General features: G+C 50.2%; 9 protein-coding genes across 9 annotated transcripts; 1 reads left to right on the forward strand and 8 right to left on the reverse strand.

Moving 5' to 3' along the window:
- Positions 1-252: 252 nt before the first annotated feature.
- On the reverse strand, positions 253-1,194 carry AtWU_09504 (NAD dependent epimerase/dehydratase; the record flags this gene model as incomplete). The annotated part of the gene is made up of 1 exon (XM_035504610.1): positions 253-1,194. One exon carries the CDS (start codon positions 1,192-1,194, stop codon positions 253-255), a length of 942 nt encoding a protein of 313 aa, XP_035360503.1.
- A 537-nt stretch (positions 1,195-1,731) lies between these two features.
- AtWU_09505 (S53 family peptidase) lies at positions 1,732-3,562 on the reverse strand (the record flags this gene model as incomplete). The annotated part of the gene is made up of 2 exons (XM_035504611.1): positions 1,732-2,011; positions 2,076-3,562. The coding sequence occupies 2 exons, from the start codon at positions 3,560-3,562 to the stop codon at positions 1,732-1,734; spliced, it is 1,767 nt and encodes a 588-aa protein (XP_035360504.1).
- Positions 3,563-4,870: 1,308 nt separating this feature from the next.
- On the reverse strand, positions 4,871-6,214 carry AtWU_09506 (trichothecene 3-O-acetyltransferase; the record flags this gene model as incomplete). Its single annotated transcript, XM_035504612.1, has 1 exon — positions 4,871-6,214. One exon carries the CDS (start codon positions 6,212-6,214, stop codon positions 4,871-4,873), a length of 1,344 nt encoding a protein of 447 aa, XP_035360505.1.
- Positions 6,215-6,807: 593 nt separating this feature from the next.
- AtWU_09507 (aldo/keto reductase family protein) lies at positions 6,808-7,858 on the reverse strand (the record flags this gene model as incomplete). Its single annotated transcript, XM_035504613.1, has 2 exons — positions 6,808-7,742; positions 7,804-7,858. 2 exons carry the CDS (start codon positions 7,856-7,858, stop codon positions 6,808-6,810), a joined length of 990 nt encoding a protein of 329 aa, XP_035360506.1.
- Positions 7,859-9,287: 1,429 nt separating this feature from the next.
- AtWU_09508 (FAD-binding oxidoreductase) lies at positions 9,288-10,995 on the reverse strand (the record flags this gene model as incomplete). The annotated part of the gene is made up of 5 exons (XM_035504614.1): positions 9,288-9,540; positions 9,612-9,988; positions 10,054-10,406; positions 10,497-10,713; positions 10,774-10,995. 5 exons carry the CDS (start codon positions 10,993-10,995, stop codon positions 9,288-9,290), a joined length of 1,422 nt encoding a protein of 473 aa, XP_035360507.1.
- Positions 10,996-13,903: 2,908 nt separating this feature from the next.
- On the forward strand, positions 13,904-15,290 carry AtWU_09509 (Zn(II)2Cys6 transcription factor domain-containing protein; the record flags this gene model as incomplete). Its single annotated transcript, XM_035504615.1, has 3 exons — positions 13,904-14,035; positions 14,090-14,519; positions 14,587-15,290. The coding sequence occupies 3 exons, from the start codon at positions 13,904-13,906 to the stop codon at positions 15,288-15,290; spliced, it is 1,266 nt and encodes a 421-aa protein (XP_035360508.1).
- A 175-nt stretch (positions 15,291-15,465) lies between these two features.
- Positions 15,466-16,524, reverse strand: AtWU_09510 (aldehyde dehydrogenase; the record flags this gene model as incomplete). The annotated part of the gene is made up of 1 exon (XM_035504616.1): positions 15,466-16,524. One exon carries the CDS (start codon positions 16,522-16,524, stop codon positions 15,466-15,468), a length of 1,059 nt encoding a protein of 352 aa, XP_035360509.1.
- A 211-nt stretch (positions 16,525-16,735) lies between these two features.
- AtWU_09511 (aldehyde dehydrogenase) lies at positions 16,736-17,115 on the reverse strand (the record flags this gene model as incomplete). Its single annotated transcript, XM_035504617.1, has 2 exons — positions 16,736-16,756; positions 16,816-17,115. The coding sequence occupies 2 exons, from the start codon at positions 17,113-17,115 to the stop codon at positions 16,736-16,738; spliced, it is 321 nt and encodes a 106-aa protein (XP_035360510.1).
- Positions 17,116-17,435: 320 nt separating this feature from the next.
- Positions 17,436-19,371, reverse strand: AtWU_09512 (cytochrome P450; the record flags this gene model as incomplete). The annotated part of the gene is made up of 8 exons (XM_035504618.1): positions 17,436-17,595; positions 17,649-17,806; positions 17,857-18,121; positions 18,173-18,289; positions 18,364-18,925; positions 19,008-19,077; positions 19,131-19,223; positions 19,270-19,371. The coding sequence occupies 8 exons, from the start codon at positions 19,369-19,371 to the stop codon at positions 17,436-17,438; spliced, it is 1,527 nt and encodes a 508-aa protein (XP_035360511.1).
- Between the last annotated feature and the right edge of the window lie 937 nt (positions 19,372-20,308).

A 20,308-nucleotide genomic window follows, 5' to 3' on the forward strand; every position in this document is an offset into this window, starting at 1 on the left:
GAAGGCCATTTCATCGTCGGCTCACGACTTTGATTTCACGAGGATTTTACGAATGGCGTGGGACCTATGCTTTGTCCAAGCCAACCTCTGCATGGAGGTTTTACAGTCAGATCTAATATGGCACGAGACATTGATATCATTTCCAGATAACCGTACATTGCAAAATCAAATAAACAGTCCTTTACATATAACATGCCCAAACAAGCAAACCAACTCATCTCACGTTCAAAACCATAATCAGCAGCATCAGCATCAAGCCAAAATCTCCTTCTCATTCTCCTTCAAGAATGCATCGACAGAAGTAAGTCCCTCCGCCAACGCTCCCAACTGCTCACGACAGTTACTCACTCCATCCCCACCGGGCACCTCATCCGCCCATCTCGACGAAGCAGCACCAAGATGTCCCTCCTTGATCATCCCATCCACGACCTCATCATCCAAAAACTCCACCTTCACCTCTTCACCCACCACCTTCCCAATCTTCTCTGCCAGCTGCTCCACCGTCACCACCTCGACCGCCACATCAACAGCCTTGTTCGCAAACCTTTCAGGCTCCTTAACCGCCGCCGCAACCACAATCCCCACATCCCGAGCATCCACCAACGGCAGCTCCGTGCCGGGCCGATATGCCACGCGCAGGACCCGCTCTTCCTTAAACGCAGGGAACATAAAGTCCCGCACAGGCGGCAGGAGGTTCTGAAGGAAGTGGCCCGGTCGGACAATTGTCCAGCGCCCGCCCTCCTTAGCTTCCGCTACTTCACGAACACGATTCTCCAAGGCATGCTTGTTCAACCAGTACGCTTTCATCGGATGAGCACCGCTTTCCCATCCGGGGAATGACTCGTGCTGGCCTGTCTTCAGCGCCGTACCAAGAATGATATGCGAGAGAGTGGACGACTCCTTCGCAGCGAGAATGATGTTCTCCATGCGCTGGAAATCAGCCTCGGGTTTGCCGGTTTGCACTTCGGTGAAGAACACGGCGTCCACGTTTTGTGTCGCATTGCGAAGAGATTCCAGATCATCGAGGTCGCCTGTGACGAGAGTCGCACCTTGTTCGGCGAGTTGGACTGCGGCGCTGCTGGCTGGGTTGCGCACGAAAGCGGAGACAGAGTGGCCCGCGGATAGGGAGTGCTGGACGACGCCGCGGCCTTGGTTGCCGGTGGCGCCGATGACGAGGATGGTTTTGGGGGACATTGTGAGGGGTTGGTTTGTGGTATTGTAGATTGAGATGTGAATTGTGTTTGATAGGAATGGGGTTGGCAATGGGGTGGTGGAGAGAGAACATTTATAGTCGTTGTGCTGCCTAAGCTGTTTGTTAGTGCTTACTGCGTGTATAGTAATTCTTAGATCTTACGGACTGGTGAAGGATCTCTCACCGTAGTAAGTTATTGTGTACAAGGCTGTACGTATGTGGGTAGGTAAGCTTAGATGTTTCAGAACGATTAGCTTATGTAGTATATTCTAGATTACTACTGCTGTACCTAAGACACTGGACACAGGTAGCGGGTATCCTAACGCCTCGCGGATATTGTCCTCAACACAAGCACCACAATCACTAGCGAGTTCTAACAATCCACCTTCAATCTCTAGTATCGTCCTTCAATTCCGACATTTATCGCCCTTGGTTTGGTTACGAAATCTATTCGTCGCAATCATCTCAAACTAATCACCATTGGCATAACAATAGACAAAACATCAGCAGCACATCAAACAAGGCCAGCCCGCTGCGTACTAAGCTGACAGCGCCATCTGCTCCAGAGTCTGATACAGAGGCGTCCCCAGCCCAGTAACCGGGTCCCAACCCTTGGTGGCATTCCAGCTAGCATACGGGATAAGAGCTCCTCCATTTGACCCCTCACAACCCACTGATCCGCCGTCTACAATATCCGTGAATCCCTTCTGATCGAGCGAATAGAGCCACGGGTTCAGGAACCCTAGGGTGGGTCTACCCTGCTTGAGACGTGCGGCGTTTAGTCGAGAGATGACCGCTGCGAAGACGGGCGCGGCGGCACTATAATATTATTAGCTCGTTCGATTCTAATTGTCCATTTATGTGTCAGTGATGGTTAACTGACCTCGTTCCCGCAGTCTGTAACCATTGTCCATGATCCCTGATAACATAGTTGCTAGCTTGAGCCGACACATCAGGAATGCCCCGTCCGTCTCGGTTATACAATCCATCCCATTTGTCACCCAGACGCGCAAGATACGCTTCCACGCTAGCGTTCTGGTACGACGGACGAGCAAAGCGCTCGGAGAACCCACCTCCCGAGAAGTCCACAGCCTTTTCCGGCTCGACGCCCTCCGTCCCACCCACGGATGTCACGAACGGACAGGAAGCCGGGAAAATAGGTTGGAAGCGGGTCCTCTGACTTCCATCGTTGGATACACAACCCCCTCCGACGCCCGAGTCTCCGCTACTGAAGATCACCGAGACCCCGCGCGCACCTAACTGGGCGAACAAATTGCACGTGGCTTCCGTGTATTCCTCCGGAAGGCTTTGCTCCTCCTCGCCGTAAGACGTGCTAAGTACTGCAGGGAGATCCTCATCCGGAAGACCCACCAGATAGTGGAGCTGTTCGAGATACGGCTCGTTGGTCGACCCGTCGGTACTCACCGTACCCGTGTCCGAGACGGACGGGGCACGTCCGGCCGTGGTGTAGAAGGTCGCGTTAGCGTTGAATGCCATGGAGAGGGCGTATTGGATGTCGAGGCTGGCTTCGGTGCTTCCTTCTTGGGAGTTTTGGGGGTTTTGGCCTTCGTTGATGGAAACTACAGAGAAGTCGGCGTCTATGCTGTCTGGAGAGTATACTTCTAGGAACTCGTCGAGGTCGCTGTAGCGTGCGTATTGGTCGAGGTAGCCGGATATACCGAGGACGTTTCGCGAGTCGGGAGTCGCTTTGGTGCTTGGTAGGCCGTACAGCTGGCGGAGGCAAGCTGGCGTTACGCCTGTTAAGCAGTCTTCGCTTATTTCGTCGATATTGATTGACACCGGCATGAGGCTCGGTAGGCTGGTTTGCGTCTTGGGTTGCCCGAAGCGTGTCGTTGGCTGGATCATTTGGAGAAAGGGATCGACTTCCTCCGGGACTGAGTACTGGAGCGTCCTGATCTGGGTTGTGTTTGTCTCCAGGTGGTGGAAGTTGTAGAAATCTGTCTTCATCATTGTCTGTGCTTGGGCCAACGGGACCGTGAAGGCGACCCAGTCCCCGCGATCTTCGATAGCATCCAATGGAACATGCTCGGACTCAAGCCAGGAGAAGATGGTCTTTGAAACCTGGTCGGATGGGCGCATAAAGGCTCTCACATCGTCGCGTTTCATATGCCGTCCATAGTCTCGGTGACCGGGTGTCGAGATATCGATGACTTTCTGCTCGAATTCCGCCTTGTAGTCGTGATGCATCGATAGCCAGAACTTCATCGAAGTGGATGGCGAGGGAGCTGCGCCTTTCGTCCATCCGTCGGGGATGCTGCTCAGTTGGTCTACCACGACATAATCAGGCGCTGTAGCTATACCCGTGTGCAGAAGGGACAGAAGCCCCATGAGATATTTGAGATACGTCATGGCCGCTCGAATGTCGCATTAGATTCAAGTACTGATACTTGCGCTGTCTCAGGCGAGGCTGTCTCAAACCGTTACCCACCTGCGGAGTAATTCACCGCAGAAACTGTCTCTTCCACTCCAGAAGGATGTCGTGCTGTGGTCGCCCTTAGCTCCCTCCCTCGATATAAACCAAGGAAACCGACAGTTGTTGTGCAGAACACCCCTCTTCTCACCCACGATACTTTTTAGAAATGTCGGGTATGCCAATAAGGCGGGGTATTGTTACCAGTTTCCATCGGTGTGGTTGGAAGAGACGCGTTAAAGTTATCGAGCAATCCAGAGGACATGGAGAATGTGACAGCGTGTTTACCAACAGAAAGAGCATGTAACTCCCGCAGATCCACGGACACTAGACGCCATGGTTGAGAAGAGCTTCAAGAATTGCCAAACTATAACCATGAATCAGTATGTCTACGATGTGCGTATTGAGTGTCTTTTTAGCGAAATCGAGGTATGATAGTGGTTCGAAGCTTCTGCGTCCTTGGCAGCAGCGCGACTCGCTTAAAGGGCGGTCCGGTCGGGATGGAGTCTATTCAGGGCTCAATGCGCGGGTATTTATTGACTCCCTTATTTAGCAAAGGGGCGTTGGGAATGCGCCAATCAAGGAGTGCGGGAGGCTGCAGCTTGTTTTCCATGGGAGATAATCTTGTGGTTCTCTAGCTGAATGGAACGAAGGAATTAGTGCAATTGACAACTTCCTCCAGTGCAGTGTAGATACCCTGCCAGCCCGAGTACGTCATAACAATTGATCATGTATTAAAGAGCTCATGGTCATATGCTGCTTGCTTGATTCACAAGGACAAAGGACTGGGAACATTCAGCAGATACTAGGTTGCTCATACTCTGATTTGTCTTTTGTAATGCTGACTGTCTATCACTGGTAGACACGTCCTAGCTGACACCTCATGAACTCGACAACTGTAGTATGTGGACAAACACAGCCAGCGGTGCGGATCCCAGTATTCGAAATTCGAAATTCTTTCAAGGAGCATAGTAGTTATAGATGTTCAATGTGATGTTTGATCGGCTCTCTTACAAGATTTTTAGACATTTGGGACAGAAAGGGATAGATACATGATTGCTGTATGATTATAAACTAGATGCAAAAATAATGTATAAGTTATTCAAAGAAAAAATATACAATGCGATCTAAGAGTGCTATTTCCTGTTGTATCACTTTTCTATTAGGTCTATCCAGTTCTAGCCTGAAACTTCTTGTCATCTTTATTGAATTGAGAGTTTCTTAGTCCCTGCTGTAGTGCGTCTTCTCTATCCAATGTACTCCGCATTTTCCATGAAGACGACATCAGACCGAAGCTCTTCTATATCCTCATCCCGTAGAGATATCGCAACTACGACATCGCCTTCACGCGTCTTGGGCAATAGAAAGGTCAACCCCTCTACCTCATTGCATCTCAGCTTTCGTACAGCTTCGGGCAATCCCAAGCCAAGGTTAAAGTCGAAGGAACAGCCCCCCAGTTTCGCCCACGAACTGAAAATGAGGTCCGTTGTTGTATCGATCCCCGCGCCAAAGGAGAATTTACTCTTGTCAGGCGTACGGCTCAGGAAGGTTGCAGTGGCACGTGTGTGGTGTTCCAAGTGCGATTTGTCGCTTAGGGCTAACCGAAGCTGCTGCGCAATGCTACCCAATGGCTCCTCAATGAGCCTTCTCATAGGGAACTCGTTATATACATTGCTTTGTATCGGGCCTGGGTAGAGAGAAGAAATACCGAGTACGCCCCGTACATCCACGGCGCGCATTAGGGTCGAGTGAGTGGATGGATCCAACCGCCGCAGACGAGCCCGAGTAACAGATTGCCAGATGAAGGCTGTGAGAGCATCGTCGGTGGAGACGAAGGATGGCGGTGTGAGGGATGCCATAGCAATTGTTTTTAATGCTTCCTGTGAGTGACGAGAGATCTTGAAAGATGTCCATGAGCTTTTGGGCATCGGAGTCTCTGGCGAGTCGGGTGGGTGTCTGTATGGAGCGGGTTTGACCATGTAACGATCGAGCTCGGTTCCTATCGTATGGCTGTCTTCGAGCAATGGAACTATATCTCGGCGTGGGATATTGCCGTCCCGGAGCTCCTTGTCTGTAAAGTCTTCGTTTTGACAGGCCTTAGAAAACAGATAGATGATATTAGTTAGGCCCGTCGCATCCATAGCATTGTGTTGAGCGACGAAGGTGAGAAGAAGGCCTCCCGTTATAAAATTCGCTTGAATGAGGAAGACAGGCGCCGATTCATCTTGGTTGTCTGGAAAAATATTTCGAGGCGCTAGGATGTTTTGGTCAAGCATGCGGATGGGGAATTTGGCACGCTGTAAGTCGTTCATTGTCGCGATTGAAGGGTCATGCTGTAGATCTCTCACTATCAGCTGGGCTTCGTTTTGCAGCGGCCTGATCAAGAAGGAACCCGTATCACCATCTCCCGAGCCCTCATTGACAACCTGACCTGCTAACCACGGAAAGCTTGTATTGAGTCTCTCAAGACCTTTGGTAAGCGTGTCGATGATTTTGGGGCATGCGGAGTTGTCTGGGAGGGGAAAGCAGAAACATGATTGAATATTGATAGTGAAGGTCTGTTGACCGAAGATGTCGAGGTAATCGTTCATACTGCTTGAGAATATAGAATGGGAAGTTAACTTAAGAGATGATGGATATATACATCTAGTGGATATATAAATTTCTCAATATGCAGTGGTTGTATAAATCATCATGATTCATAATGAGTTGACAGCAGACTAGTCCTGATCGGGTCGCCGACCGAACTTATATGTTAATGCATCCAAGAAACGCCCCGCTGAATATCGGCGCATGTAAAGAACTCAACGCATAATTAATACTGCTTTTCTAATGGGCTGGTTGAGTGGATTTGCTCGACAGGGGTACGTGATTCGAAGTCGAGACGTTGTGCGGCGTCACAGTCGGACACACCCGTCAAGAGCTACTACTTAGTAAGAGATCGGTGTCTTCCCTTGTATCGTGTCTGATACTGTTATGCGAAAGGGAGTATTCACCTACAACTATCGCCTAGGATGTGCCCTCAACATCAACATTGTTACATTTGTCTGCGTGGTCACCTCAGGGGCATTGCTCCACCTGACCCTTGGCGGAAATATATATCATTATTCAGGACCATCTGGAAAAGCCCGACAGATTGTATTTCTTGCGATCTGTTCCAAACCAAGACAACCTCCTAAGTATCCTACAAATTCATGAACCGGGCGAGGGCTCCCCCATACCGATCACCATGAACAGGGATCTCCTTTAGAATGGCAGCAATCTCCTTCACCTCGGACTCCGACAACTCCACATCAGCCAGGTTCTCCTCCACCCTCTCGACCGTAGTGCATCCAGGAATAGGAATAACCACCGGATTGCCAGGTAGCCCATTCTGGGCCCTCACCCAGGCAATAGCAGTCTGTGCTAGCGTCACATTCTTCTTCTTAGCAATCTGCTCCAACTGCTCCACCAACTTCAGATTGAGATGGAATACATCCGGCTGGAATCGAGGATAGTTGCGCCGAGAGTCATTGGCAGGCAGATCATCCAACGAGCGTAGTTGTCCTGTCAACCATCCTCTAGACAGCGGGGAGTATGCTACCAGCGGAACATTCAATTCCTTACAGGCAGCAGCAACTCCATTCTCCAATGGATCTGTAGAGAACAGAGACAACTCAACTTCCACAGCAGCTAGAGGATGTACAGCATGAGCGCGACGCACTGTCTGCTCACTGCATTCACTGATACCGATGCCGCCGATCTTCCCTGCCTTAACGTAGTCGGCTATCACGCCGATGGTGGTTTCAATGGGAGTGTTGGGGTCGACTCGCGCGGGCTCAAAGATACTGATAAATACTTTGCCGTTGAGGAGTTTCAAGCAGTTATCAATGCTGGCGCGGATGCCTTCGGGGGTGCCGTCGGGACCTTTGGCGCCTAGACCGCCCTTGACGCTGAGGACTACTTTGCTGCTATCTTCGGGATATTTGGTGAAGTAGTAGTCTAGTAGTTGCAGGGAGTTGGCATGTGGAGGGCCGTAGAATTCTCCGGCATTCCAGAAATTGGCCCCGAGGTCCAGAGCGCGCTTCATGACTTTGACGGCCTCGTCATATGGAGTGGGGTTGGCGCGCCAGGTAAGGCCTGTTGGTCAGCTTAGAAGGGCTGTTCTAGGAGATGGGATGGGAGGGGGATATGGACGTACCCATGAGACCAAACCCGATCGGGCCGATGGTTTTATTGACGAGAGTGACAGTCATGTTGGAAATGTAAAACAACTAAGAGATAAGTTAAGGAAAACGGGTACTGGTGGTGGTAAATTGATATTTCGGGGGAGCGTGTGATGATATCGAGATGAAGACAAAGAAGAGAAGTAAAACGTCAGATGAGGACGAGAGAAGACCAGCGGGGGGTAGTAATACTTAATTAATCCCGCCATTACTGTTTGGAAGGAGGGGTAAATCCAACACTCCATTAACATCAGCAAAATGCCCTCAATCACATCGGATATACGCATTAATGTCCGCCAAACTCCGTGAGAATCCCTGTCACGGACTTGCCTCTCTGAGAGCTCCCCGACCGATCAGAATGCAGCCCTGAGAGACCTAATAGAAATCAAGGTATGTTGGAGGAACCCTCGATCATCTACAGCCCCTCCACGGCCCAGACGCAGATCATCTGATAGCAAATACCTAACACATGCTTAGTGCTTACTTCTCCTTGAGACACAATTTTGGGATACAAATACTCGTACAGTGGCTTTGAATTGCGCTGACGTTTACTGAAGATCCCTCTTCTCTAAGGATCTTCATCTTTTCTTGGCCCAGTTCCTCGATTATACTGACGTTGAAGAGGCCAAGGAATTTAATAGATCCGCGCAAGCGTTTTAGTTTGTTTTACCTGCGCTTAGATGATAGTGCGGTCGGGACCCAGTCCCTGCAGATCACGAAGCAGATCCCCCAACTGCGGACGCAGCTTTTCGTACCATTGCCCATGAAGAAAAGCCAAAAGTACAACATTCAGGACCAGGGTCTCGTTCTTCGGGCACAGCCCCCCAAAGAGCGACGGTGATCGACCAGAATAATGCACGAAATTTAATGAACGTGAGAAATGTGTGTTGCAAAGTCCTGAACGCACCAAGCAGGAGAGAGCAACTCCAACTACAAAGGATGCAACTAGCAAAAATCAATATGATGCAACCGCTCTGCCAGATCTCATTCCTTTCTGGTACCAGACAGCCTTTTGCTCATCGAAACCTAAGTCCGTAGCTACTATGATGTGTCTCTAACCATCATCCAATGGATAATGAACACTAACTTCATCTCCTTCTAATAATACTGATTCACTGCACCCTTTGGAGTGCCTAGCAGGCGATCGTGCCTGCTTTTTCCCTAAGCTTCCCCTGTAGTCCGACTCCTATTACTTATCGGTGACCTCCACTGTCATGACATAATGAGGTAATCAATTGAGTAGGTACTGGGTGGATATACTAATCCTGAATTGGTAGTATAGACTCATAGAAGCAGCATACCGAGACCTTAATATCCAAATGACAGCAAAGTAGCCATTTTCATTGACAAATCTCAGAACAACCAAACAACCATACCTCAACCTATCTACACCTGCCTTCCTCCCTCCTTTCCTCTATCCTGATTTAACCTAACCCAACCTTCCTAATTATACGTGATATCAATGCCTCACCGGCAACCCATTGTTATAAACAAACAACCCCTTGGGATCCCACTTCTTCTTCAACTCCAACAATCGTGGCAGCTTCTCAGCCCCATACCACGCATTCAAGCCCTCCGTGCCATGAGCATAGCTCACATACACCTGAAGCCGATCGAATCCACTGGTCGCATTGAATCTTGTGATCCAACGACTAGCCAGGTCGTTCACCGGCTGTGACAAGGAGGCGTCATCGTAGGCGAATGTGAGCATCCTAAATATCCCCCTCATATTAGTTAATCCTTGCCAACTGAACGAATAGAAGCATTGATGTAAGCCACTTACACATGCGCTGTGATATCCCGATAAGGATACGCTGTTTCTTCATCCTTCACGGCACGCACTGCCTGTGTGGAGAAGAATTCAATCTCGTAGCTGGACCCCGTTGCTTCCGGGTATGCGTAGTAGAAGTCAACCATGGTGTTGAAAAAAGCAATGTGAGTGGGTACATCAATGCGCGCCACTCCCAGCGCCCAAAGATTGTGCATGTCGCCGTCGATGCAGAAGTCCGCGTCCATACCGAAGAGCGCCGATGTATCGAGTACGTTCCATGTCAGCTGGGTGATGTTGCGCTTGTGGTAGGGAAGGTCGAGGAATGGTTGGAGATGAGCGAGACCTTCGGATTTAGGGCCGGCGTAGGCTGCATTGAGGATGATAGAGGGCTAAGTTCGGACAGTCAGTCATGTGTCTAAGTCACTGCGAGTGATCAGATGAATAGAGCACATACACCATAGGTAGTATCGTTGATGACCAGAGTAAACAGAGAAAGTGGCTGTGGGAGAGTGCCGTTAAATGAGGCAAGGATTTCAAAGAACGAGCCATTAGCACTGGCCGGAAATAGGAAGTCGGCATTCAAGACGGAACCATTGTTGGTCAGGTCGTAGATGGTGTATGTCGCCTCGGTAACAATCCCGAAATTGAAACCCGCACCGCGCATGCCCCAGAAGAGTTCGGGCTCCTTGGTCTTCGACACGGTGATGAGACTGCCATTGCTGGTTACCAGTTGCACGGACTCGAGCGCGTCGATAATCAGGCCGTGGATGCCTTGGTAGCGACCCACACCGGCGCCCAGTGTGGCTCCTACCATTCCCACACAGGATCCAGATCCAGTTTCTGGTTTATATCTGGTTATTTACCGTCTTGAATTCCTTAGAAAGCCGATGAACTTACGGATCTCCTTTCCAGCGCTGTAGAGCGGCTCGAAAATATCACGGAACCGCACACCACCTCCTATGGTCATTAGGTTGGCGTCCGCATCCACGGCTACCTGATTGAAGCCGCTAAGGTCAATCTCGAGGCCGTATTGCAGCTCAGCGAACGTTGTCGTGTAGCCGTGTCCTCCACCCATGGCGAGGAAGGGGATATTGTGCGTCGAGGCATATTTGACCTTCCTACCATCAGTACTGGAGAATGGAAAGAGAACAGGAAGATTTGAGTTTCAACTTACAATCCTTTGCACATCAAGAGTCGTGTTCGGCTTGATGGAGGCGAAAAAAGTCGGTTCCTCATATGTTGTCCACCGCTGGGTAGTGTCGGTCCAGTTTGTCGCGTAAGGATAAAACACCTCAGCTGCTGGGGAGAGCTGTGATAGCAGCGCGGTAATATTTGAGGCTGTCGCAATCTGCGCGAGCCCGATCAGGGCCGTAGCGTAATGCTTCAAGGAGACCATGGCCTGTGTGTTTGCAGTAGAGGCAGAATAATGTGTTAAGGCAGTTAGTGTCCCAAAAACACTTGGAGTGGTAATGAGGGTGCATTCTGATGAACGCTGGCTGCTGTCTTTTATATTTTGAGAGTCAACGCAGTGCGTAAACGTAAGATGATGGCTTGAACCCACGATAGATCTGACATCGTATCGGACATCTCTCAACTCAGGTAGCCTCGCAAAAACAATAATATCCGCTGACGAGCAGCCGGGAGGCGAAGGATTCAACTACTATCCTGAAATCTAGATATGGAAATATTAGTGGACTCGCTAACGATGGTGCCTATTGGCAGGTCGTCTGTTCCTTAGAATGGCTTCCTTCATCCGCCGTGGGTGATGATAAGCTTTGAAAAGAATTTTAAGCATTTCTGGCCAATACTTAGTTCCTTGGTGAAAGCGTCCATTGCGCCGTGTCGCCTAGAACCTGCAGAGGTTCGTCAGTCCGTTACGATATCTTGAGAGTTGCGGCTAACTTTAGTGAAAAGCATCCAGCGCTTTTCTGGACTCGACAGGGGTATTCGAAAAGAGATCTGAAACACGTGGTATTCAATCTTAATCATCGTTTGGACCTTGGGTGCGCCTGAGTCAAGCCTTCAGTTGGGTGGAATCAGTCCCACTTCGACCTCTGCCAAAATCTCATGTCAGATTACAGTCCCTCTATCAGCAGGGTTGTGGATCCTAGATCACTTAGCTACTAATGCTGACGACGATGATTCTCGGACTGACCCAGATTGGTAACGCCGAGAGCGTTCGGGCCCATTTCTGGTCTCATTGACCTCGTTGGGTGTTCCTTTTCCACTCTTGGCAAGTTTGATGTATTTTTAACGGGGATTGTGATAGAACGATTTTGCGTCCATCCCCACTTACTCCTTCAATAAATCTTTGTACTAAGTTCCAGCGTCTCATTTTCATCCATAAGAGCGATTCACTATCGATAAAGCCACGTGCCGTGTACAAATATATGTAAGATAATTCTATAGATTCGAAACGTGAGGAACTACTCTAATATAGACCAAGTATGTACCCGACAGTGTTTGGAGAGCGGATCCTAATAACAATACAATTGGCGTATAGACAGGCTCTTTGAATTTACCAGATTAGTGTTCCAGAAAGAAGCTGGAGCCTACCGTCTCATGTCAGGTTCCATACACATTCGGACCAAACGCTCAGGATTGACCTTCATATTACGATTCCGGTCGCCAACACCACAATCCTGGAGAAGGCAACGGCTATCGCAATGCCCGGAGCGTATTGCTACACCTCTGAATGTGCTCCACAACACACCAAAAGCAGTGGTGCGTAAGCGAGGAGCATTCCTGAAGGATGGCCATGTTTTTCGCGGCAGCTCATGGGTGCTTTATGGCAGCGCTGATTGCTCACACGGCACGGGAAGACCTCCAGTCCAGGGGTGCAATCCTTCAATCATTCCTTTTACGGAATACATGTTGAATACTCGAGGCTGTCCAGGGCTGGGAGATGGGTGTCTTGCGGTAAAGACTGTAAGATAGGAATCGCTGACGAGCCTTCTCTACAGCAACCCTCATCAGAAGAACCGGTCCTGTGCTCGGGATTGTGTAAGGTGAAGATTTCTCTTTCTTTTTCTGCATTTCCCTTTCTCTGGCTGTCACGGTCACGGTCCTGGGCTTTGCGAGGTATTCGGAGAGGAACTTGGTGGCTTAGCCTCGGGCAACGGATCATTTCGCTTATTGCTTGCCAACCAGCCAGCTACATGCATCACAACCATCTCCCGCCGTAGCTGCTGTCTCTACAGGCCCCGTCCGGGGTTGTAAGACATACCCCATCCAGGGTCCTCACTCTGGGGCGCAGTGAATACGATGTGGCATTGCCCATGATCCTTCTTCCCGAATCTGGACAAATTCGATGTTATGTTGCCACGGACCACGCGTTGGAGCGATCTGCCGGTGGAGCAGTGGATCACCCCGCGCGCTAATCCAGATCGCTTCACCACCGAGCTGGCGGATTTCTTCACAAGGACGCCGTACAGTGCGACCGGGATGGCGCAGTGGCATTTGGTATTGGCAGGCGAATAACGGGGCGTCTCCGGTACTGGTTCTCACTGATCAGAGGTATCAGAGTGGCTCGCAGCCTGATATCTGATTGCGATCCTGCATTTAACCATCCCTCACCAAGCCCTTATCATCGGGTGGTCCTTGTTAGCTCGGGCAGTGGGCCTGTGCAGTACGGATCATCCGTCAAATAGTAGATGTTTGGTTTGGAATGGCCGGTAGGATGGCGATTTAGGTAGCCAGAGGCCTCCCAAATTTCTGAGCTGTGGATCTGACACAATAAAGACCCAACTACCAAGATGTAAGCACCTCGCTAGCAACCCCCGAAAGGGAAGCTGAAGGATGACGCTCACAGGGGCGGAAAGACAGCGGATGTACTTTTTATCCTCAGATAAATAAGCACTAAAGAATCATTGGCAGGGGAGCGGGCTGCAAGACGAGGCTCTGACAAGCACTTATGCAAAGATTCATGCAACACAATTTAGTCAGATAACCATTCCCAAGGTAATTGGACTCTGACCATCCAGCAATTACTCTATTCAGTTATTAAAGCATTCCATAAATGGTTCTAGCTCTCGTCCGTGCTGAGTGTGTATTCGAGTGGATGGAGTCTTTGGATCCTCGTCCCCCGCTTTCCTTTCCCTCCGTCTAATCTGTTGCCGTTCGTGGTAGTGATCGGCCCTGAGTATACATGGGGTCCGAGGCTATTATGCATGGAAGCAAACTGCACGGATACATTTTCCCGTCATGACATGATTATATCCTGGGTAAACTAATAGAATGAGGGGTATCGCCCACAGCCCTTCATCGTCTTGCACTTCCCCCACAATATCTCTCCAACTATCTCAATGTTCGGGACGCTATCACAGAACCATTCTACCCAGGCTTCCTACATTGTCCAGGTCACCGATCCTCCCTTTCAGACAGACCGCAATGCAAGAACCCCTCACTTGGCCTGCATGGCCTGTCGAACCAAAAAGGTGAGCCCTCAGCCTACGCCACTGCAGCGTCCTCGGTTAACAGAAGCCCTCCAGCTCAAGTGCTCGGGGGAAAAGACGGGCTGTCAACGGTGTCAGATGAAGAATCTGTCCTGTGTCTTCCCAGATCAATCTGCCTCTCGCTCGGCCAGGAAGCAACGCAGCAAGCGTTCCCAGTCCGCTGTGTCAGATACCTCCCATCACCCGACGAACAGCAGCGCCAGCGGCAGACAAGGGTCCCCAGAACCACGTAACCAGGAGGTACAAGGGCCCAGTCACATACATGTGGGCGAAGAAGAGATGGACGGGGATGTATTTCTTGACCTTCCCGATTTCTATGATACGGGCTTGTCCTCTACGCCAGACGCAGAGGATATATCCCGGTTAGAGGCTCCCCTGGGTCTGAACACTGGTCTACCAACCGGCTCTCTATCAACCAGCCTGGAAGACGCTCTTAGCCACGGATCTCTACTAGACATCAGTCAAGGCAAGTCATTAAACTTAACCCCATCATTTTCTCCCTGCGATCCGTCCATACTGACTGAAGGGTGGAGACCGGCACAAGCCCAACTATCCCGGACTGCCAGCCTGCATTGACCTCGACACCGATATTCTTCCTGTATTCTCAAACCCAGGAGTAGAACGCGCCTCCACCTCCCCTTCCAACCAGTGTCACTGCCCCAGCCAAGCCCTTGCTCTGTATGAGCGCACTCAAATTCTCTACAACCGACTTGACGCAACACCTCGCTCGACGATAAATAGCCATGACACCCGGGATACACTCCATCGAAGCAAGGAGATAATCTATCAATGTGAAAATCTAACAGAATGCGCCCTGTGCCGGACACAGTCTCACATCGCTATGATTCTCCTCTCCGTCAGCCACCAGTTGATTATCTGTCTCAAGCGCCAGTGCGCCACCACAAACCATCACAGGCTGACGGACTGGCATCCTAATGACGCTTACCCAGGCCAGGGAACGGGTTTCACTCACCGTAGTAGCCTAGAATCCGCGACACAGAGGCCGCCGATGACTTTCCATCACAGCTTGGAATCAGAGGACTTGGAAGACGAGATCCAGGTGCTCAAGACATTGCTAACGTTAAGAATGCAAGCTACTGCTAAGCTTCTGGCAAAATTACAAAACATCATTGACGTTGGGGGGTGGCGCGAGCATCGTGAGTTGCTGGACAGGGTGTCGGCGCTGCATCAGGCCGCCGCGGTCAGTATTCATCGAATGGGGGGAAGGGAGAGATGAGGCATCTGCGTATCTAAAGAAGTGGATGTTCCCGAGAGCTTACACCTCACCCTGCTTGCCACCTCAGGGACAAGCCACAAGAGTCACCTCATACTTTACAATAAACTTCATAAATATTTACCCTTTACTAAGGATCGTCCACAAGTACTGTAGTGAGCATCATCAAATCAGAGCCCTAAAAACAAATATACGTCGACTTCGCGTTGCAATACTGCAACAACCCAGCCTGTCCGAATTCCACCCCAATTCCACTCTCCTTATGTCCTCCAAACAAACCCTGAAAGCTCGGCTTCTGCGTACTGTTAATGTAGACACTACCCACATCCAACTGGGCGGCAATTCGACGAGCCCTCGCTATATCACTGGACCAGACACTTGCGCTCAGTCCAGTAGGGGTATCATTGGCCCAGTGGATGACTTCTGATTCCGAGCTCCATCGCAGAAGGGGGAGGATGGGGCCCTGTTCCATCGTTAGACATTTAATAATTCGGGAGAGAAGAGAGGGGACACTGACAAACTGCTCCTCACGGACAAGTCTCGACTCCCTAGGCGGATCATCCACCACCATCAAGGGAAGAAAATACCCTCCCTTCTTTCTGCCATCATCCACTCCCTCAAGGCCATGATTCTCCCCACCCGTCAAAACATCATACCCCAATTCCTTCACCTCATCAACCAAGCCCTTAACCTTCTCAAACTGCATCCGATTCTGCACCGGTCCAACCATAACCCCATCCTCAGCCGCACCATCACCGACCTTCATCTCCCCGACCTTCTTAACAATTGCATCTCTCACCACCCCATAAACATCCTCATGAATATAAACCCTCTTCGTAGCCACACACACCTGACCCGTATTCAAAAACGCACTGAGCACGATCTCCCCCGCGACATGCTCAATATTCTTCACATCAGGACACACAATACATGCATCATTCCCACCTAATTCCAACGTCACGCGTTTCAACGTCCCCGCACACGCAGCCATCACTTTCTTCCCCGTGCTCACAGACCCCGTTAAGGAGATTTTCCCAATCCCCGGGTGCTGCGTCATCAAGCTGCCTAAATTGTGCACCTCGTCGACACTGCTGCCAAGACATTGGATAACTCCCGGTGGGAAGAGCTGTTGGGCGATCTCACATATCTTGGGAAGCGTGTAGGGTGTGAAAGGGGAGGGTTTGAGAATTATGGTGTTTCCGGCTTGGATGGCGGGTCCAATTTTGTTCATGGGCATGGCAATTGGGACTAATCACATTCATATCATGTCAGTGGGATATTAAGTGGAGTGGAGGGGGCAAAGGGGGAAAATATACAATTCCAAGGACAAATAGCCCCCACCACACCGATCGGCTCAAAGGTCGTATGTACTACCTTGGAGATATTCTCGTCTAGCACGGTATGTTCGACGGGTTGAAGTGAAGAGAAATGCAGCAGAGTGTCTTGAGCTATCTGGATTTCTGCTTGCGCTAAGAACGTCTTCATGTGTGTTAGAATACGTTTGATATGGGTTCGGTATCATGCATACCGGCTTTCCTGTCTCAGCGATCAACAATTCCGTTAATGACGGCGCATTTTCAGCGATCAGGGCGGCTAGCTTCGTTAGGAGCTCGCTCCGGTGTTTCCAGGTGGTGCTTTTCCAGGTGAGGAAGGCGTCATTGGCTGCGATGACAGCTTCGTCGAGATCCGCTGAGCTGGCTACTGGGGCTTCATGAAGGGTGGTGCCTGTTGCTGGGTTGGTTGAGGTGTAGGTGGTGTTTGAGGTACGGAGGGTGCCATTGATGGTGTTATAGAAAGTAGTGAAGGTGGTCGAGTGAGACGAAGACATCTTGATTGTGTAGTACTATTGAGAAAAGGTACTTTATATTTTTGAGTTGTTGAAGGATATTACCATGCAGCGCTGCCGTCTATTGGTATATATATATTGTTTTTTCTATGGGACTGTACCCCGAGATCATCCCTCGGAGACCCTGAAAGGGAAAGAAGCGAATGGACATCCGCTAATTGAATCCTCCGAGGCCACGAACAGAAGCCCCGGACGATCGAATCGAAACAGACGTGTGCACCCTCCCTCTCTTTCGCTGATCTATGGGAAAATATCCAGTACCGCACATATTCGCGTCACTCTAACCACGGCATACTACGCTATCAAGTTTGTCTCGGCACGAATCGGACATTAATGTCCGGCTTCTGCCAGAGAATATAGTTCAACGACTCCCGTTCGAGGTCCACATCTTTATTGATCAGCTCGCAGTCGAACATGAAGTGGACTTTGGCCAGTACCAGCCGCAGTTCAATGAACGCCAGGCTATCCACTTGTCAGCACAGGTGAGAATGCCATAACATTAGGAGAGCACTCACTTTCGTCCCAAGCACACCCGCGGGCCCAACAGGAATGGGAAGAAGGCCGACTTATCGTCCATGTTAGGGTCTAGCCATCTTTCGGGATCGAATTTCGTAGGGTCGCTGAAATAACGCGCGTCGCGGTTCGTAGTCCATGCATGAACTGAAACCTCTGTCTGTTGAGAACGTCAGAAATGATTGATTTGCTGTTCACCCTAGCACCGACCTTCTTAGGGACATAGTGGCCATCTACATAGGCCCCGGGTGAAATCCTTGGTGGCCCAAAAGGCACCGGGGGGTAGAGTCTCATTGTTTCGTTGAGGACGGCGTGAAAGTAGGGCAGCTGGCCTACAGAACTGGATGTGATCTCACTATAGTCTTTGAACCGCGAGCGAATCTCGTCCCGCATTTTGGCGTAGACCTCTGGATGCTTAAGGATGAAATACGTAGCTGCCGATAACGTTGTCGCGGTGGTTTCACTTCCTGCGATACTGGTTCCGTCAGTCTCCTGGCCTGTGGCTGAATAGATAGTCAACACTCACACCAGATTCTGCCCTTGTGCTGCGACCTCTTCAGTCGAGATTACTCCCTGCCCAGCATTCTCCAGCATAGCAGAAAGAAAGTCAGTTCGCGAATCATCCTTGGGACGCGCTAGACGTCTGCCCGTGCATATGTGCGCTAATTAGCAATGGTCTCTCACAGAACGCAGTAAATACACATAATGAGGGCCTACCTTGCAGCCATTTCTCTTGTAACCTGCGTATGCCGATTCATGTCCTTGATCTTCTCAAAAGGCAAAAGTTCGAACACCTTCTTAAACCCCAATGCCATGCCAAACCGTCTCAAGACATCAATGATCGCCCCCGCCTGCATATTCCCTAGTATAACACTGATCCAGAACGCCGACGTCCCCTTCTCTGTAGCCCCAAATGACTCACCAAAGACCAGCTCCCCGATGATATCAAAAGTGAGGTAATTGAACCAATCCACGACGTTCATGCCCTGCGGACTGCTTCCGAACTTTTGAATCTGGTTGATCAGCAGATCCACATATCGCTGCTCAAGCTCCTCGTGCGCGATCAAGGCCTTAGCTGAGAACCCGAACGCCCAGAGTCTGCGCATCCGCGCGTGTTCGTTGATGTCCGATTCGCCAATGATATCGGAGGCTTCGAAATTGGCCACTTTGTAGAAAGTAGATTTGATGAATGTGCCGCTGCCAGTAGTGTTATAGATATCTTTCCAGGCTGATGCCGTGGCGAAAGACAGTTCGTTAGGAGCGATCCGGACTACGTCCCCTGTTCATTATTTCGCAATTAGCATCTGGTTTCCATACCTTCTCGGGATGTTGGCGGTGACAAGAAGTAAAACCAAACATACCATACTGACGATGCAGTTCCTCTAATTGGAGATGTATTTTCCCACTCATGGACATGCGACAGTAGAATACCTTTCTCCAAATCAGAATTTGCATCACTCAAGCGCAGAGCATGTACAACCCACCTGGCTTATTGCCGCCCATTTTGGTCCGGGAAACTTTGCCAATGGGTGCAACGTGAGAGAATACACAGCCCAAAGACAGGGGAGGGCAATGCCCTGATGGAGTTAGCCGTCAGATCATAACATTAGGCAATGCACTTACCAATAATGTTAGGAAAATAGCCCAATCTTTGAACGATCCCGGTAGCAGCGAGGCCAGGCCGGCTATGGTGCTGGCGACGTGTCCGTCTTCCATGCTGATCATCATTGCTACTACAATGTTATGTGAGGGTTATTTGCCTATCCTGTCATCGATCCTTGTCATATTATTGCTTTGGTCTAGAGGCTTTATCCCATTCCTCGGTAGCTCTCGCTCGGGCCATCCGAAATGGGGGAAACCGATGGGCGGATAAGCTGCAGCTGGGCTATACGTCGATCGCGGGCTACTCGTCATCAGCCATTAATAGATGGATTAAGAGCCCCCAGGATCCAAAGGTCCGGTTGTCCGAATCCGTCGGAGAATCACTCCCAACGTCAGCTCCAATTGTCCAGACCGGATAATCAGACCAGGGCTTATCAGCATATCCACCGTAGTAGCTCCCTGATCGACCGGCTAATCTGACTCATCGACCCGTTTATTATCCGAACAGGACAATAACGGTTATCGATGATAAAAGCTTCTGGAAATCCTTTGGCCAGGATTGAATCCTTTTGCGTTTGATGGATTCCGGGCGTTTCCACCATGACAATCCTCCCTTGCGCACCACTGCCTCTTCTGCTTATTCTCTCCGGCTGTTTCTTTCTTTGGCTCGGCCCGTTCGCTCTGGCTTACCACAAACAGATGGCAGGGTTCAAGATCCTTGCGCCTTCAGTCTGCTCCTCTCCTCTTTTAGGTAATTGCTTCACTCAATTTGTGGACCGGCCATTCGCCGCCACGGCGCTTAGAACGTGGACACATCGCATTAGCGCTGAGGTGAGAGCGAGGCGAGGTCCTCAGCGTGGCTTGTTGCGACAGCGGAGACACCTGTTCCTTCGTGCGGAGAAGATGGTGTTGGATTGCTGCTAAAGGATGCTTATGTACGGCATGCTGGAACTTGACGTTGGTGAGTGGTGAGAGGCCTCCAAAGTCCAGTATTCTGTACATTTCGCTGGCGATTTATATAGGGACGACAAAGAGAGTATCCGGACAGGTTCATTAGTTC

Source organism: Aspergillus tubingensis (assembly GCF_013340325.1).
Source record: "Aspergillus tubingensis WU-2223L DNA, scaffold_11, whole genome shotgun sequence".
NCBI classification, from domain to species: Eukaryota; Fungi; Ascomycota; class Eurotiomycetes; order Eurotiales; family Aspergillaceae; genus Aspergillus; species Aspergillus tubingensis.